This window comes from Calypte anna, chromosome 4A (genome assembly GCF_003957555.1).
Source record: "Calypte anna isolate BGI_N300 chromosome 4A, bCalAnn1_v1.p, whole genome shotgun sequence".
Lineage (NCBI taxonomy): Eukaryota > Metazoa > Chordata > Aves > Apodiformes > Trochilidae > Calypte > Calypte anna.
In genome coordinates, this window is record NC_044248.1 from 721,423 (window position 1) to 735,382 (window position 13,960).

General features: G+C 48.3%; 1 protein-coding gene across 1 annotated transcript; it reads right to left on the minus strand.

Annotated features, from left to right (window-relative positions):
• Window positions 1-7,969: 7,969 nt before the first annotated feature.
• Window positions 7,970-13,736, minus strand: LOC115598256 (collagen alpha-1(I) chain-like). Its single transcript, XM_030449919.1, has 5 exons — window positions 13,677-13,736; window positions 12,206-12,297; window positions 11,317-12,045; window positions 10,032-10,155; window positions 7,970-8,545 (listed from the first exon to the last, which is right to left on the minus strand). Exons 1-5 carry the CDS (start codon window positions 13,734-13,736, stop codon window positions 8,507-8,509), a joined length of 1,044 nt encoding a protein of 347 aa, XP_030305779.1. The 3' UTR covers window positions 7,970-8,506.
• Between the last annotated feature and the right edge of the window lie 224 nt (window positions 13,737-13,960).

Consider the following 13,960-nt stretch of genomic DNA (forward strand, 5'->3'; position numbering starts at 1 on the left):
ACAACTCACCCCATATGCCTTGGGTGTCACCTCACTGATCCCTTGGTGCAGTGCTCCCCCCCATAGAGTCACTGCCTAACTCAAGGCCATAGCAGAGCCTGAGCCAAGTCCTGTGTTAGTACACGTGCTCTCTAAGGGGTTTCAGTTCATTAGTTTATTTTATTACCTCTGCTGAAGGCTGCCTTCCTCATCCCTTCATGAAAAGCCTAACACTGTACACAAACCACCTCCAGCACCAAGCCCAGCTGTTCCCCAGCACTTAGTGCAGGTCAGTTGAGCAAAACCTCTCCAGATCAGGATTAAATACAGGTGCCTCCTGCAGGCTCTGCTGAAGGGACAGCAGGCACCAGCTACCAGCAGCAATGAAACCAGTAACCCTCATTGCATCAGCCCCTACCATGAGCACAGGATCTTCAGAATTGTGGTATCAAGGATTTTTTGCTTACACAATTTAAGGTTTCAATGGAGTAATTTTCAGTTACAAATACAACCAAAATACACTATGATGCACTGTATGAGGGCATTGCACAAGCTTACATCTATGTACAAGGAGGGGCTACACAAATACCTTACAGGAGAAGAGAATAAAGAAGATGTTAGCACCCATGAGCAGACTCACCACAAAGTAAAGAGCACGAAAGCTGCTCACTTTCCTTTGCCCCTTGCTGTTGTTCACAGGTCAGCTCCAAGGTTCTGACCGGCCCTTGCTCTGGAGGAAGACAGGCATTTCAAGAGGCACTCACACAGTCAGGCTCCTCCTTTGGCATGCCAGGTGAAACACAGCAGAAACCTTTACACATCCCATTTGAATTCTAAAACCAAGTACGTGTCCATAATCTGTTTCTCACAGGCTCTGTCACTGGTGAAAAGCATTTTTTAAATAATGTAATCCAGGTCTGTGCTGCATCACATTGCTGACCTCCCCTGGGCAGCACACCTGTAACTGGGAGTCCCAGCTTCACCCCTTCCTGAACCTCTTGGCTCTTAGCACAAAATCACTTTTTTTCATTCCTCTGTTCAAGCTGTCAGATGTCCCACACGCTGAATCATGCAGATCACAAAGTTTCAGCAGGGTGCTTAGCCTAAAGCACAAGCAGCTGTAGCCAAAATTAAGATTCCTCCCCAAATTTGGGGCTCCACCCAGAGGCAGCCACCACTGGTCAGTCAGTGAGAGCAGTTGAGCCATTTGAACAACCTTCCCTTGCAGAGTCTTGCTATGCTTTCTGGACAGGACATGGATAAGCCAAGAGCTCTGCACAACCTCAGATGGCAGGGGTGGTGTCAGTCTCCTGGTCACACAGGTTGGCATGATATGTGTCACCCAGTGATGGGGACACTTCATTATTCACCCAATTAAGAACAATGCCTAAAGCAAGGGTGAAGGATGTTTCATGCTTTCTGAACTCAGAGTCTCTCAGTACACCTGCACCTGAGGCACAAACACCTGGTAGTCACAGTGAGCCCTCTTTTTAACTATACATTTATTTTATCTAGTAAAACATCTGGAAAATATGGCTTGGCAATTAAAGTCTACTGTAAGGTACAGAAAAAATTATTTTCTTCCTTTGAAGATATTCAACTGTGCAGATAATTCAGTGTTTGCCAGGGTTACTTTTGGGCGATGGGAGAGGAGCTGCACCTCTCTTCATGCACTGAGCACACTGACAGTAGAGGTGTGAAAGACAAGAGCCAGTCCAGGCTGGGAAGGAAAGGGAAAGGGAAAGGAGGGGGCAGTGCAAAGCCTGGAGACAGACCTTGTAGACTACACAGGAAGCTCCAGCCAGAGAGGAAGTGCTGGCTTACAAACATTCTTCCGTGCAACTCCAGACAGCTAGTGAGAGGTGAAAGCAGCCAGCTTTCTGCTGATTCAGCACCTTAAAGCTCCTGTTCTGCAGGATCCAGAGTGCTGTGTCTTTCCCTGTAGGAAGGGATGCAGCTTGCAGCAGCTTGTGCTATCACTGTGCAAGCAGCCAGGAACCAGCCTCCTGACAGGCTTCAAGCACACATTTCATTTCACGTGCACAGACTCCAAGTACTATTTCAGATGGTTTCTAGAAGTAGCTGGGACATGGTCATGATCCTTCAGCAGCATAGGTTCCTCCACCTATTTGGAAGCAGCTTGTCCAGTGATGAGAACAGCTACATCACAGAGCATCACCTCCAGTCTGGCTGTCAGGACACTGTGCAGGGGGATGCTGTACAGCAGAAGCCTTGAGAGGCCCAATTGGCATGTCACTTCACCCCTAGGACACTCAGAAAGAGTCTTCTGGTGTGAAGGTGCTAAGATAAAACGGATTAATTAGATGGCAATGACCCAGTGTGGCCATTCCCATTTAGAATTAAAGTACTGTTCATTTGTCTTACCTTATTTTGTGCATGAGTAGGTAGAGAAGAAGCTGGGTCATTTCTAAGTGTTAGGAGCAATAAGTAGTGTGTGAGCAGTAAGGAGAGGCTAGAAGTGGCAAGTGCAAGAGCCATCATTGTACATCAGGCTGTCATGGCTGATAAGTCCCAGGTATCACTGTCACCTTGGCATGGTCACTGCCACACAGCTCCTTCCTTCTGTGAGCTGAAATCATTACAGATACTTGGCCTTTCAGACCCAGCCTTTCTCCAAACATCCATGGGTACTTCCCATGAATGAATGAATGAATGAATGAATCAATAAGCACTGTTCTTCCTAACTCAGACATCTCAAGAAAGAATTGAAACTTCATGGGCCTCAGTTACAACTGTCCATTTAGTTTGTTAAATGCCAGGAGATCTCTTGAGCAAAAGCAAGTCAGCTTCTTAAAGCCAATTTAGATAATCCCATGATCCCTGGGACAACAAACAGGCAGAATACCCAAGTACAAAGATGGCCCTGTAGTCAGCATCTCTGAAGTTGAAAGACTCTTTGTTTCATGCAATCAGCATCATCTCCAAGTTTTCTCAGAGGCCAGTGCAAAGAGGACCTCACTCTATCCTCCATTTTGCAGAGGGTGAACGTCTTTTCCCTAATGTGCAGGGCTGCTCCAGCACAGAGGGCAGTTGTTGCAAGACACACACAAACCCAAGCACACACACACACATCCACCCAACCTCCTATTGTTGCTCTGGGGATCAGCAAAATCTATTATTCATTTTGCTGAGTAGTCTTTTCTTTCCTACGAATGGTGAAAGGCAGTTTTCAGTTCACCATCAATGGTGATGTCTAGCTGACAGGCCAGTGAAACATTGCATAAACCACAAAAGAGTTTCCTTTCCTTGGCAGCACACCCGATTCTGTCATATTAATGCTCTGCCAACAGCTATTGTCCTTGACAAGTGACTCTGCACCGGCAGAACAGGATCTACTGAAAAAAAATTCTTCCCATGTACTATGTTGCTAGCATCTTCTGAGTCCGTAGGAAGGCTAAAAGATCTGCCAAGGCTGGAAAATTCATATCCTCTAGAAAAAACAGCTATTTTACAAAGCTTGGGGACCGTCACTTGGCACTGGAAGAAAGAAACGCCATCCAGGAGAAATGAACTACAAAGCAGCACAAAATGCTACCAGAAGACACCTAGGCAGACTCCACAGAGCCAAGCAAGACACAAGAAACTGATGGATGAATCTGTGTTGTACTTGTGCTACCTTCATTTTTTGTTTGTTTGTTTCAATGTAAAAATAAGTTTTGGAGAAGAGGAAGAGATACTTTCACATCCAGGAACTTGTCTCCTCATCTGAATGGGTCTTTACTTTTGTCTCATCACCTGGAAGAGAGCACAGATGAGGAAGGGGAAGTCTCAGGGTGGGTGCAAGGTTAGGGGTACAGTTAGCAGACCAGTCAGTACATCACTGGCTTCTTCAGAGACTGGCTTAGGGCAGAGGGCAAAGAGCACTTTGGTCACCACTACGTGGTTTGCTAATATTGAAACATCCTGTTGGGTTCTACTTTGTTAATACCCTCTCGTTGGTGATGAAACAAAGTGCAGAAGAATTTCAAAACATGAGATCAAAACATTTTCTTTCAGTGAAGAGCAAACTCTTCTTCCTCCCATTGCAGAAAGCTTCTGGCAGAAAGTTTTCATTCTGTTTAGATGCATTTTCCAAGAAATAAAATGCTCTGTTGCAAAGCTGTCAGCCCACCTGATCCAAGCAGGACACTATCAAACTGCTTAAATACTGCCAGGAAGAATATCGCTTTTTTAAAAAGGGAAATTAAGGAATGAGTCACAGAAAACTTCCCCCATGTAAAATCAGAGCTGAAGGGGGGATTTCTGGGAGCCAGTAAGTACAGAACTGGCATGTTGAGCCATCCATGAACACCAGTACAGGGCACTCTAACCTTCAGATAGCTCTTACCTCCTGCAGAGGGACTGCACCTCAAGCAGGCCCTGAGGAAGCCTCTAAGTACTGATCCTCACCAGGGAGCAGAACTACTTGAGTGTGCCCAGATCACAGCTGGGCACTTTCTACAACTGGCACAGCTTTGTACTGCCAGAGCAACCTTGGTTACAGCTGCCACTTGTCAGCACACCATAAGCTGCTAACCCAACAAGAGAGGTGTCCCCATCCAGCTGGGTGCCCCAGGGCAGAACTGCCTCAGAGGGGCCCAGCAGGCAGTTTGCTGACCCCCCGGGAAGGTTCTCCCGTGCTCAAGGGGACATTCATGCTCCTTACCAGTAAATCAGAATGTGTTAAGCCTGAGGACATGACGTGTTACAGGCAGATAAACCTAGGAGTTAAAAGGACACCCAGCTCTGTCAGCTGCTTCTGAGGGCAGAGACCTCATCGTGTGAAAAGTCAAATGATTCAAAGCTCCAGCTGCTCACCTTCCAGCTAGATAAATTTTCTGGCACTTGGTCTCCTGTCGTTGTCAAAGGTTGAACTGGGTGATCATGAGGGTCTCTTCCAACCAAAGACAGCCTGTGATTTTGTGATCTGCAGAGGATTCTCACCCCCATCACTTTTGCTCTGTTTTTAAGACAGGAAAGGACACATGTTCCTTTCAAAGCACCTGCAAGTCTGCAACAGAACATTGTGTGTCTGTTTTACTTAACTGTTGATCCCATTCTTCCTTTGGGATATTTAGGCAAACCTTCCTTTCTCTGGTTTAAGAGCAAAAACATATCTAAATCATGAACCCCACATTATGGTTGCAGACTTTAAACAAAAATCCATAGCTGTTGTGCTCTGACACTTGTAGCTTTTGCTTGTCTTTACCTTTCCTCTTTACATACTTACACAAGGCTGTGCTTCCTCCTCCACCCCAGGGGATTGCCCATGAGTTTTGAATAGAGCCACATCTTAAAATAAATTGAGAAAGTGTTACCAGTTTTATAGATGAGGGTCACCTATGCATGAACAAAGCTTTAAAGACACAATTTTCAAAGGTGGCTGGGGACTCAACTACACAATTAAACCAAGAGAAATTGAGTGTCCCAATCCTCTGAGGTGCTTTGGAAAAATCTCTTGCTAAATGTCACATCTTAATGAAGATTTAAAGATACAGAAAGACATTTTAATCTTTTTTTCTTTCTTTCTTTTTCTGAAAAACCAAGTCACTTCCACACAGTAGAAACTTGACAGGGGCAAATCTCATTTCATCCCTTTGGGCTTCAATCCGGTCAGCAGCCCTTTTGTTTCTTTCCTGAAGTGTAGGTAAATTACATGGCTGGGGCAGTATTTTGGAGCTGCCTTTCCACAGGCAACACAGCAAGTGGCACATCAGCATCTGGCAGCATACTGCTTGGGTCATGGTGACTGCAGGTATAGGAGGTATTTGTACAGCTCGGGTGGCTTGGTCCAAGCTCACACCTCCCTATTTCCATTCCCATTATCATGAGATAACTGACATAGAAGGTGTCAGGGTGCTGAGGGCACCTGGTGACCCTGTGTCTGCACCACACAGCCTGTGCCCATTGGCCCAGCAGCCTTGTTTAGGCTCAGGCTCATTTGCTTCTGTACTGATGCTGTGCTGGTTCCCTGGTTTGTGTTCTAGCCTGTGTCTCGCTGTCCTGCTGCTTTGGATGCATTTCAGGGTTCTCTTACTGCTGTGGGGTGGTCTCTTAAAGCTTAGCTTGTGGCTTGCTGAGGTTGTCTTCCCTAGACCTGTTGCTCCTGCTTCATTTAATTATTGTGGGCTGTGCCCTGTGCTGCTGAGGCACAGCCCTGCCTGCTGGCTGCAGACCCTGCCTTACCTTCTTCCACCTTGGCTGCTTTTGCTGCTCCTTTGTGTGGCCATGTGAAGCTTCACCCTGTCCCTTGCAGTGGGCAGCAACAAAAGGGCTTCAGTAAAAGGCTTGAGAACCAAATCCCTGCTTGCTGTGAAGTGCAAGGTACCATTGCACTATAAACATACTTAAAGCTTAAGTGCAGCTGTAAGTGGGGATTTGATTGCTCTGTAAATTGTCATCACATTTTTTTTTTGGCTGGTAAATCCAACACAAGTATATAATCACTTTAGAGAGCTTTGCTATCCCATTACTTTTATATGTTGAAAGCTTTTTAATTTACTGTTTTGTTTGATGCAATACAATTTTTTTCAGCTGGTCCCTTGGTTTACTTCCTTTTAGAGCTGTGTACATGAGCTTGGTGAGTCATCTGAGAAACAGGGTGAGAATCAGAGGAATGAGATGGGTGCTGATGGGTTGTTCTGGTTATTGATAGGCTATATTTTCCATAGCTGGATGTATAAACTTACTGAAAGAAAATTTGAGAAAGATGACTGATACTATCTAGGCAAAGGTTGTTATGATCTTTAGAGAAGAATTATTTGCACAAACTCTACAGCTCACACAGTAGCTGAGGGTTGCAAAACATCAATCTGGTTAACTTCCTTGATGTTTGTCTAGGCAGAACCTGTGAAGTGGTTTGGCTTAAGTGTTAATTCAATTCAGATGTTGGCCTACAAGGAGAAAAAGTATTTATTAAGCAGAATAAGTCCCTGGTTTTCTTGGTGATAAATTCACCAGATCCCCATCTTGTGTGAAGGAAACAGCAGTCTGAACAGTGGCAACTTTGCAGGAAGCTCTACATCTTATCAAATGCCTCACTTAAACAAGCTGCTGACACCCACCCAATAATGACATCAAGCTTTGTTTTTGCCAAGTATTCATGGTGTGGGAAAGGGGGAATTGGGACTGGTTTTACCTTACAGACTAAAGTTTCCTGCATTCTGGTGCATTCACTAAGCAGGATGCAAGTTGGGGTGATTTACTATGAAAGGTCACAAAGTCTGTCAGCAGACAAGTGCTTAAGGGAGGGAAGCTTTGGGATTTATTTACTTGGAGAGGATCAATTCTAGTTGTTAAGGAAAACTTTCCTCCTGGAGGTTTGCTAGCTAGCATGACTTTGCACCTGCAAGCTCTCTCTGGGAGCTCTCGGTTGTTCCATGGGTGCACTCTGGGGATGTTTTCACAGTGCTGTCAAATGCTGACACTCACCAAGGCAAATCAGGGATAAGCTGTGTCCTGTTGCCATCAGAATTGAGGTACCTGCTTTGCAAATGGCTGCAGGTAGAGTTTGCTGTAGAAAGTATGCAAGTACAGCTACCCATATTGCTAGAAAAACATTGTTAAGCTGTTACTGAACATGTGGGGGGACTGGAGATAAGGAAGAAGGAAGAGAAGATTTTTAAAGTAGTTTAAAACTTGTTGTACTATCTTTTTAAAGTGACCTCTTATATTCTGTGCAGCTCCCCTTCCTGGCACTCAGTTATCTTGTCTTCAGTGCTGCAAATTAAAGTTAATTGATGATACTGATAGCCAAAGCTGTTGTTCTGACAGGGAGTGCTCGCAGGGAGAAATACAAACCACACTCAGCTCATAGGGAGGGTTTGTCTGCTGAAGTAACAGGGTGTTAACATTACCTTCCTCACCTGCTACGGAGACTTTAGCCAATTTCTTGTCAGTTGTTTCTTTTAATCTGTTCCTTGCATGGAAGGATTTTTGCCACGCTGGAAGCCAGACACATAAAGAGAAACCTATCACTGATTTTTCAAGTGTTTTATTTTGCTGGTCTATAGGGAACTTAGTGGAGATAAATTTTTATCCTGCAAAGATTGCAAAGATTCCATGATTTAATCTAGAGGCCACCATACTGAGCAAGAGGTCACTCCCTGGCTTCCTGACCAAGTTTCCTGGGGCTACAAGATGTTCTTCCAACCGAGGGTTAAGGAAGCAGCAGAGGCAGAGGTGAGCTGGACTGCCAGGGTTTGGCTTCTCCCTCTTCTGCTGCAGAAGTTCAGTAGTCAAACTACTTCTCATTTTAAAAATAATTTTTTGCTTGAGGTGCCAAATTCCTTCAGCAGTTTTTTATCGAGGTACTGGAGAGAAGCTTCTCCTGCCCTGGTTTCCAGTTGCTTTGCTTTTATGACTGTTTGGGAATCATAACAGTGCTGACCCCCTTACTTCTGTGACATGCATGAGCTCTGGCCTGCTACAACCAAGGGTGGGCACGTATTCTGGGAAGCAGTTCTCTTAGGAGAGAAGCTGGAAAAAGCAAGTATTCATCTTGACTGTTCCTGCTGGAGTATTTTGATCACTGGCAAATAGGAGATGACCCTTTCTCCAAACCCTCCTGCAGAGAGATAAAATAATGCCAGGGAGAAAGTGGGAAGGTGTGAAAGACTTCATGACTTTATTACAGCAGTGATAGCAAAAAAAAAGAAAGACGAGTATGACTTTTCCCATCACAGTAACAAGTGTTTCCCTTCTGAGACAGCCTGTTAGATTTAGGGGGTTTCTAGAGCAGACTATTGATAACAGCTCCTTCATCCTTAACTGCCCAAGCTAATGACCAGATTAGCAGCATCTGAATTGAGATCAGAAAGACACTTGTGCAATAACAACAAAGCAGCTTCCAGAAAGGAGACTTTCTGTGAGCAGAAATACCCAAGCTGAACTGAAAGTGACCATGCAGGAATTGAGAAGACTGGCCTTGCAACTTGTCCCACATGTGAGGAACAAAAAAACCCAACTGCATCATCAGATGACAGCTGCAAAAGTGTGGCTGGTGCAGCACTGCAGGACACTGTCCCTCAGCCTCCATGTTCTCTGATTTATGCTGGACAGAGCCATCCCTTGCCATGTACTTGCCAGTTTGTTATCATTTCTACCTTCAGTTTCAGAATTGCAGACAAGAATCTCTTTAGTTAAGGGTTGCTGTCTCTTTTCACTGTGATGATGCCAGGACAATTCTGAAACTCTTCTTTAAAGCTAAGTGCTTCCTGCAGGACTGGTGAACTCTGTGGCTGGGACTTACCCAAATGAAGGTGGTCTCTGACTTGAAATGCCACACAGGTTTGAGTGGATTTATTGGAAAAGAATCCAGGGTTTAGGCAGTTAGCTGCTAACACAGTTAGGAAAAAAAAAACCAAAACAAAAAAAGGGATTGGAGGATGTTTTACTACTGTCTCTTTTCTGAAGTTAAATCACGTTTTCTTGCTGCTGTACAGCTGTTGAAGGGCTGCTAGTACTTTCCAACATGTGGTTACCTTGCAGGCAGCCACAGTCTTTGTATTTGATGGATTCAGCCTCTGATCATTTTTAAGCACAGTTCACCCAGACCACAGCATGTGGCAAGATAACTATCAGCCACTGCCTGAAGAAATGTGTTAAAATAAGCATATGTTCACTCTGATGCTTCACGAGAGAGCAGATAGCCCATTGCAATTTTACTTACACATTTAAAAACTTTGAAAAGCAAATGACAATAAATAGGAAAAAACTTACTAGTATTATTCTCATGCCTCCCCTGCAGTCTGTCTCCTCTGGGGAATTGCTGTCTGGTGGTGGAAAAACAGCTGTGTTCCTAAAAGATCAGCTTCTGCTATTGTTAGCCTGTGTTCACCAGGGAGAAGGGCACTTGGCAGATCCCAAAGGGTACTTCACCAGGCTCTGAAGTGGGTCAGCAGCATCTGTGCATACTTGATGTTCCTGAAGAACTGAGTCACGCTGCCACTGATTACACCAGTCAGTGAGCCAAGACTAGAAACCTGCACCATCCTGCAGGGGAACATCTGATGTGAACAGGGAAAGGAGTGTGGGACACTGCAAGTACTTACCCTGGTGTCCCCTCCAGCAGGGCTCTGGGGTCTGTTGGAGTGCAGGGCATGCAGCTGGTAGCCCCTTCCAAAACCTCTGTCCTTCTGGCTGGTTCTCTGGATGGTCAGATGGTACTGGTAACTGCTGGGAGGAGGTACAGGTGAGAAAACAAGAAAACTCAGCATTAATGTGGAGTCAAACCCAAAGGTGCTGAAAGCCAAAGGTTTCCGTGTCTGTGCCTGGCACACCCTGGGCAGGGTTGGCAGATTCATGCTGTGGTATTTCTGCAGAAGCACCACTTCTGGGTGCCCTGCAGTCTGTGGGACAACAGCTAACATTCTCCTTCCAGGAACATGCTGATACCTGTAAGTTACTGCCTGAGGTTGGAAATACTACCTGTAGTAATTACCTTAACAAAAGTATCAGTAAGAAACCCAAACTCAGAAATAATAACTGCCATGCCAGGGTTTTGTTGTTTTAAAGGCTCTGTCTTTCCCTCCAGAGTTCTCCTACCTGTGCAGGGCCAGCCCAGGCCCTATGATGACTGTGTTTAATAGCAGAGTAACTGCAGCTCACTGTTCCCTCCCACCTTGCCCAGAGGAGCAGCACACCCAAACACAGCTTGGAACATATACATGCACAGAATAATTTTTGTATCACATTAACAAGCTTTGACACCAATGCTAATTCTTCATTAGGATTAAAAAACACAAGTAGGCTGCTTTAATATGCATTTAGCACTGAAAGGCTTCTAGCACACACACTGGGGTTTTTATTACAGCTTGACAGCTTTGGGGAACTAAATGCTCTGCTTAGTCACAGAGGAGATGCAGACAGCAGCACAGCTTTTCTCTCCTTGGTCTGAACTGTGGTTGATGCAGGGACCATGCCCTTGAGTAAAGGCACAGGTATTTCATGTTCATGCCTGGCCTGTTTGCCCTCTCTCTGCAGACAACTGCAAAGGTTACAAAGAATGTGGAAGGAAGCAGAGGTTGTTGCTGTCTAATAAGTGACAACCTGTCCTTAATCAACAAGACTTAAACATCACAAAGATGAAGTGGTAACAAAACTTTTAATAATAGGGAAGAAAAATCCAAACCCAAACAACTAAGAAAGGGTGAATTTGCACAGTTTCTGCCAGGCACGGTGTTTTCAGAGCTTGGAGGAGCTGATGCAGACCTGGCTGGCAGGTTACAGCCAGCCCTGCTATCCAGCACTCTGAGAGGGACACACACAGAGGGAGGAATGGGCTGTAATGAGGGTACCGGCACCTCCCTGGTGCTCACAAACCCGGCAGGTACTCACCTGACCAGTCTTTCAGGTGAACCTGTGACACCTGATTTGTCATTCACACGGGATTGATCACTGGTCTGTAGAATCCAAGGGGCTCCCTTCCTCCTCAGTGCCTCCCCGGACACCCCTCGGGTTCGTAGAGCTGGGCAGTCCCGCAGCTCTACAGCCCGCGGGGCTGGGACGTGTCCCCTCGAGGGACCGTGCGGGTCTCCGGGCCAGATGGAGCCCGAGTCAACAACCACCCGGCCCAGCCCGGCCCAGAACACGGCCTGCGCTGAGCGCTCAGCAGCGGATCGTGACCCTTTGGGCTCCTCGTTTGGTTTTGTCTCTCCAGCGGGACCGGGCGGTGGTGCCGGTTCCTGCACGGGTGCCAGCGGTTGCTGAGGACACGGAGCGGGGGCTGCCCCAGAGACCTCCGCACCGCACCGGCCCGCAGCGCTGGGTAAGACCCCGGGGAGAGGGGGTCCGGCGGGGGCGGCTCCGGAGCGGCCCAACGGGGCGGTACCGGTACTTTCCCCCGCCCTGCCCGGGCTGCAGGCAGCTCCCCAGCCCGGCCCAGCCACACCTCCCGTCGGGTCGCTGTCCCGGGCGGTGCTGCCCGGGCCGGGCTGCCAGTACCGCTGCCGAGCATCCCCCGGTGCTCGCCGGGGCACTCTGCCGTCAGGAAGCCCCTCCCCAGGTTCTCCCAGCGCTCCGGCTGTGTCCGGGTTCGCTCTCGGCCCGGTTCCCCTGGGTTCGAGTCTGAGCGAAGAGGAACACCTTTTGAAAACCCCCACAGGAAGTCGTGCGGGCACAGACACAGCCCCGGCTCACCCACCGCCAGCCCCCTTCCCTGCTGGGTGACACCGGCTGGGCCCGGCTCCCTGACCCCGCACCCGTGCTGCGGACCACTGGTACTCACCGCTCGGCTTCACCGGTTCTGCGCAGGGTCCTGAGGTGGCTCCGTGTGCTCGGTTCTGCTCCGGTCCCGGTCCTCACTGCGCGCAGCGCCCCCTAGCGGTAGATGCCGGCACTGTGAAGAGCGCCCCCTGGCGGTGCGAGGCGGCGCTGTGTGTGTCTGTCGCCCCCCGGTGGCCGCGGGCGGAGCTGCAGCGCCCGTGTGCGCACCCCGTGAGGGGCCGGGAGAGCCCCGGGACGCGCTCACACCCCCGGCCAGGGCACCCTGCACCCGCGGCTGGTGCGCGGCCAAGCCGGGTGAGGAATGACCCCCCTCTCCCATTAGTAGCATTAATGGATACCCACCACCACTCCCACTGGCGAAGGAGGGGGAGTATTGCTCAGGAGCCCCCCCGTGGCCCCCTCCGCCAGCCTTCACCCCCGGCAGAACCCCGGGCTGAAGGTGCTGGGTTTGTCATCACGTTGTTACACAGTCCGAGAACGTCAGCCCAGACGTGCTTTACAGTCAGTTTTTCTGTGTTTCTCTGCTCACATCAGCAGGTTGTGTCACACATGAGGGGGTCAGGGTTCCCTGCAGCATCGCCTGCCCAGCCTGCTGTGCACCCCACAGCCTCCTCCCACCTGATGCCCACTCATTAATTTCTTCCCACAACACAGGAAACTCAGATTTTACTCCATCCCTGGAGCCCGGAGATCTCCTCATCAGGCTCACGGGAGATTCCCAGGGTCTCATTTCTTCTCTTTGCTGAGGAGGCAGCCGAGCCAGAGGGGACTTGGTCCTGATCATCCAAGTATTCACTGACCCCATACCCCAGATGGATGCACAAACAACCCCCACCTCCCTCCCGCCTGCTCGGTAGAGGCACAACAGCTCCTGCAAGTTTGTGTCCATAGAACCACAGAATGCCAGGGGCATGAAGGGACCTCTGGAGATCATCTTGTCCAACCCCCCTTCACCCAGGGCAGCCCACACAGGAACACAGCTAGGTGGGTTTGTAAAGTCTCCAACAGGACAAACAGAGTGACAACACCTTGAGCAGAGCAGCATTTCAGCAGCTGTGCTCTGGGAGTCACTCACTATGGAGGCCACGGGGCCTGACAGAGTTTTTAAGGTGTCAAAGTGGACATAAAGCCCACCAACATGATACCCTGTCTGACCAACTGTGGTTGAATTCCTGTACCTTACTTCTCAGGGGACTTCTGGGTCTTGAGGTCAGGGAACCAAGGCAGCTGAGAAGAGCATTGTGTCAGCCTCTGCAAAAGCTGTTCTCAGATTTATTTCACACACGTGCAAAAACACACACAGAGGTTGTACTGCACACTGTCCCCACGTGCCACGTGCCATGGGCTGCAGAAGCACCATTACTGAGATGTCTCATTTCAGCTCAGGGCTGGGAGACACCTGTCAGAACATTAGACAGGTACACTGACACCCCAAGCTGGTTCCCTTCCCCTGTGAGAAGCCAGACTTTAACCTGGACACCAAGAGGATCTTTCCCAAGGACCATCAGGCAGCCTGTGATCTCTTCTTCCATCATGCCCAATAAACCTTCCACGCTGTGTTTCTCCACATAACAAAAAAAATCCTCTGGCCATCGCTGTGACAGCAAAGGCCTCTCTGGAATCACCTCCCTTGAAACATATGGTACCTCAGCCAACTGTGCCCTTCCTGTGGGACATCACCTGCCCCCAGACATCTCCTCACTTCTCTGTCTCCACCAAAAGCCCTCCAGTCTCACTATGGCATGCAAGGGGATTG